The following is a 2,097-nucleotide window of genomic DNA, read 5'->3' as shown; positions in this document are numbered from 1 at the left end:
TGGATGGGTGGATGGATGGGTGGATCCATGCTGATTAATCCCTGTGGCTGGCAAGGTGGCTTATGAGTTAACTGTCTCCTCTCCATATTCTTCAGCATGGAAGTACCTCAGTTGATCAGTTGGTAAAATGTCTTTACTTGGGCCAAGAGCCCATTAAAGGAAATGGTTCTCTGGGCTCCAGGCCACTCAGCATCTTTGTTCTTCCTGAAGAGATGGGTGCTAGCTAACAGAATATGTCTACTCAGATGTTGAGTGACTTTGGTCACAGGATGGCTGACTTTGAGGTGGTCCCTGGGCTAAAGCTGGCTGGTAAACACACTTCTGGGAAAGACCCCCAGTCACCGATAATATGGCCTGAGGGTTGCTAAGAACTCTGAGGTTCTGTCCAAGCTCAGGGAGCAAAACGCGGTGGTTGATTGGTGATGTCTGCCAGGGCCACAAGAGTGAGTGGTGGGGTAGGGAGCGTCTCCTAAGCCCGACTCCAGAAGAGCTCTCCTGATGTGATGGTGTGGTCTCTCTTTAAGTTCTCACCTTCATTCTTCAGCGATGTGACTTCTGAGTTGCGCTCAGCCAGGGTATGACACAGCATCTGGCTGTAGCCTTTTTGAAGGGCACTGATCTGTGGGAGGAGGTGGCACACAGTCAGAGGGCAGCTGGCCCAGATCCAAGACACAGGGGTATTTCCCAAACCTGTGCAGAGATTCTGATGTGTCACAGGACATTGTTTTGGGGCTGACAAAGGTGCCGCTGCCCTGGGATATCTGTCCTTTGATGTGCATTCTTAGGTGGTTGGAACTCTCAGAAATAGACCAGCCCTGGGGTTCCCGTCAACCATCACTGGCTACTCTCAAACTCACAGAGATCTGCCTGCCTCTGCCGTTCTCAAGTACTGGGACTAAAGGCGTGTGCCGCCATGCCATGCCTGGTCCTATCTCAGCTTTTAGTTCTGTGAGTGTGGTCATGCCAGAGTGACTTTTCAGGGCTGTGGAGAGATTTTATAAGCTAATAGCCTTAAAAGTGCTCGGACAATGCCTGTGATTATATGATTATCTCGTGCTGTTTTGGCTTTAGCTTCTGATTGCTTTGGAGGAAGGAAGACAGACTATAATACTTTTGTGTATGCATGTGAATCCGTCTAGACAAACTTAACTACCGGGTGACTGCTGACCGTCACACCCTGTCACAGTCCTGGCATGAAAAAGACAAAAGGGCCAGTCCTGCTACACCCATATGGTGGTGGAGTGACAGGACGCTGTACCTGCATCTGACCACTAGATGGCGCCACAGGCCTGTGTTGGACTCCCCGCTGATTTCAGAAGGACAAACGTCATAAGTGGATCTTCTAGGTTTTTTAGTTTTTTCTTTCCTTTTTTCATATTATTTGTGTATGAGTATACGCCTGTATGTATGTCTGTGCACCACATGTATCTGTGATACCCTCGGAGGCCAGAAGAGGGCATTGGATCCCCCTGGAACCGGAGTCACAGGCTATTGTGAGCCACCCTGTGGGTGCTGGGAACTGAACCCTGGTCCTCTGCAAGAACAGCCTGGGTTCCGCCGAGCCATCTCTCCAGCCCCCATATATAGTTAATGCACTATCTATGTGGGAGTCGGGGAGGAGAAGCGTCTGGAAACTAGAAAGGGACCGTGAGAGGGGAAGGTTCCTTCATGTGGGAAATGACCCTATAATTAAATCTCAGTGAATGTGAAGTATGCTTTATATAAACCCCAACACGTCATGAATGGCTAGATTGGAACAACCATAGGCAGCCTCATGGTCCTCATGAGGCTGTTAGGAGCCACTGTTCAAATTCACGTCTTAGTGGCAGATGGTGCTCCTGAAGGCGCTGTCCTGTTGCTTCTCACATTTTCACCCATTTTACTATTTCCAGTGGGTTTCGGGTCTGCTTGGCTCGGGACGCCCTTTTACCGTTCATTAATTCTTACTTTGTAAATTTAAATCCCCTTTGCTTCTTGTTTGGGTTAAGGCTTCGCCCCAGTCCCTGGCATCCATATACCCAGAGAGTCTGGAATGTTTGGGTGGGAGCTCCATCCCAAGCCCCCTCCTCTGGGAGTTGCCTCAGTCCAGACTCCACC

General features: G+C 49.7%; 1 protein-coding gene across 1 annotated transcript in view; it reads right to left on the bottom strand.

The window, feature by feature from the left end:
- Positions 1–2,097, bottom strand: part of Fhad1 (forkhead associated phosphopeptide binding domain 1) — a 123,133-nt gene that overhangs the window by 78,141 nt on the left and 42,895 nt on the right. The window contains exon 7 of the mRNA XM_026781790.1: positions 532–619. Coding sequence (XP_026637591.1) covers positions 532–619 — 88 coding nt within the window. The remainder of the gene's footprint in view (positions 1–531; positions 620–2,097) is intronic.

This window comes from Microtus ochrogaster, chromosome 10, assembly GCF_000317375.1.
Source record: "Microtus ochrogaster isolate Prairie Vole_2 chromosome 10, MicOch1.0, whole genome shotgun sequence".
Classification (NCBI taxonomy): Eukaryota; Metazoa; Chordata; class Mammalia; order Rodentia; family Cricetidae; genus Microtus; species Microtus ochrogaster.
The sequence above is the reverse complement of the archived record's forward strand: the minus strand, read 5'-3'. Positions and strand labels throughout refer to the sequence as shown.